Source organism: Portunus trituberculatus, chromosome 5, assembly GCF_017591435.1.
Source record: "Portunus trituberculatus isolate SZX2019 chromosome 5, ASM1759143v1, whole genome shotgun sequence".
Taxonomy (NCBI): domain Eukaryota; kingdom Metazoa; phylum Arthropoda; class Malacostraca; order Decapoda; family Portunidae; genus Portunus; species Portunus trituberculatus.
The window spans coordinates 9,852,296-9,854,795 of NC_059259.1; the positions used below are offsets into that span (position 1 = coordinate 9,852,296).

Genomic DNA, 2,500 nt, shown 5'->3' on the forward strand with positions numbered 1-2,500 from the left:
TAGCAGTAAATAGGTACAGGATGTAACTGGAGGGGTTGTGGCCTCGCTGTCCCGGTGTGTGGAGTGTGTTGTGGTGTGTTAATGTGTGGGGTGTGTTCACCTAGCAGTAAATAGGTACAGGATGTAACTGGAGGGTTGTGGCCTCGCTGTCCCGGTGTGTGGAGTGTGTTGTGGTGTGTTAATGTGTGGGTGTGTTCACCTAGCAGTAAATAGGTACGGGTGTAACTGGAGGGGTTGTGGCCTCGCTGTCCCGGTGTGTGGAGTGTGTTGTGGTCTGTTAATGTGTAGGGTGTGTTCACCCAGCAGTAAATAGGTACGGGATGTAACTCGAGGGGTTGTGGCCTCGCTGTCCCGGTGTGTGGAGTGTGTTGTGGTGTGTTAATGTGTAGGGTGTGTTCACCCAGCAGTAAATAGGTACGGGATGTAACTCGAGGGGTTGTGGCCTCGCTGTCCCGGTGTGTGGAGTGTGTTGTGGTCTCAGTCCTACCCGAAGATCGGTCTATGAGCTCTGAGCTCGCTCCGTAATGGGGAAGACTGGCTGGGTGACCAGCAGACGACCGAGGTGAATTACACACCACACTTACCCAGAGCAATGGCCATGGCGGTGAGAAGCCTGGAGGAGAGGGTGCTGCATTTCTCAAACAAGGTCCTGGTGGCGGGGCGGAGGCTGGCAAGCTCCTGGTCTGGGAAGGTGCCATCTGGTGTGTGGATGTCAAAACTCTCCCTCAGCTCTTGTATGTTGCTCACCTCTGTCAGTCTGTGGGAAGGACAGAATGGAGGTCAAGGAAGAGAGGTCACAAGAGTTGGTTGGGTTGGGTTGGATTAGGTTGGGTTGGGTTAGGGGTTGGTTTGCAAGAGTTGGTTGGGTTGGGTTGGATTAGGTTGGGTTAGATTAGGTTGGGTTGGAATGGGTTGGGTTGTGTTGGGTTGAATTGGATGGGGTTGGGTTGGGTTGGGTTGGGTTGGGTTAGGTTAGGTTAGTATTGGTTTGGGTTGGGTAAGGTTGGGTTGGTTTGCGTTAGGATAGGTTAGGTTAGGTTGAGTTGGATTGAGTTAGGTTAGGTTAGGTTGGGTTGTGTTATGGTGTGTTGGGTTGGGTTCCTGTCGTGTCTGTCATTGGATTGCACACCACAGCTATACTCTGGCACTCTGGAACTCCCTGCCTGTTTCTGTGTTTCCTTCATCCTGTGACCTGGACTCACTGAAGAGGCAGCTTTCAGAACATTTACAGCATCCCTTTCTTTTGGTTAACTCTCCTATATCTGCTCGGGGTATAGGAGCCTTTTTTGGTTGAATCGGTTTTTTGTTGCCCTTGGCCAGATTTCACCTCTTACATAACAAAAGAAGACATGTGTATAGAACATCGACTTAAAATAACTTGCAACACACACCACAGAATCACAAAACTTGCAACACACACCACAAAATCACAAAAACTCGCAACACACACCACAAAATCACCAAAAAGTCGCAACACATAGTTTTTTTCGCCCCTCCAACTGCTTACTCTGTATAAGGGCCTTATCCGTCCCTGTATGGAGTACTCTTCGCATGTTTGGGGGGATTCCAGTCACACAGCTTTGCTTGATAGGGTGGAATCGAAAGCTCTTCGTCTCATCAACTCTCCTCCTCTGACTAACTGTCTTCAGTCTCTTTCTCACCGCCGAAATGTTGCATCCCTTTCTATATTTTATCGCTATTTTCATGGTAACTGTTCTACTGATCTTGCTAACTGCATGCCTCCCTCCTCCTGCGGCCACGCTGCACAAGGCTTTCTTCTTCCTCTCATCCCTATTCTGTCCAACTCTCTAATGCAAGAGTTAACCAGTACGCTCAATCCTTCATCCCTTTCACTGGTAAACTCTGGAACTCCCTCCCTGCATCTGTATTTCCGAATTCCTACAACTTGTCTTCTTTTAAGAGGGAGGTATCGAGGCATTTGCTCCCCTAATTCTGGCTGACGGTTTTGGCACTTTTTGAACTCTTTGGAGAGCCAGCGCTCAAGTGGGCCTTTTTCTAACTTTCTTTTTTTTTGCCCTTGGAAAAAAAAAAAATGCCTCGATACCTCCCTCTTAAAAGAAGACAAGTTGTAGGAATTCGGAAATACAGATGCAGGGAGGGAGTTCCAGAGTTTACCAGTGAAAGGGATAAATGATTGAGCGTACTGGTTAACTCTTGCATTAGAGAGCGCTCAAATGGGCATTTTTCTAACTTCCTTTTTTTTCTTTTGCCCTTGGCAAAAAAATAAATAAATAAATAAGAAAAACACACACCACAAAATCACCAAAAACTTGCAACACGCACCACAAAATCACGAAAAACTCGCAACACACACCTCAAAATCATCAAAACTCGCAACACACACCACAAAATCACGAAAACTTGCAACACACACTATCAAAACGCCAAACACACTCGCAAGACACACACACACACACACACACACACACACACACACACACACACACACACACACACACACACACACACACACAGCTTT

The 2,500-nt window shown here is 47.4% G+C and overlaps 1 protein-coding gene across 2 annotated transcripts in view; it reads right to left on the reverse strand.

Annotated features, from left to right (window-relative positions):
• The window catches only part of LOC123515886 (UPF0676 protein C1494.01-like), an 11,179-nt gene that overhangs the window by 4,768 nt on the left and 3,911 nt on the right, over positions 1–2,500 (reverse strand). For both annotated transcript variants that reach the window (XM_045274772.1, XM_045274779.1), the window contains exon 5: positions 585–757. In XM_045274772.1, coding sequence (XP_045130707.1) covers positions 585–757 — 173 coding nt within the window. The remainder of the gene's footprint in view (positions 1–584; positions 758–2,500) is intronic.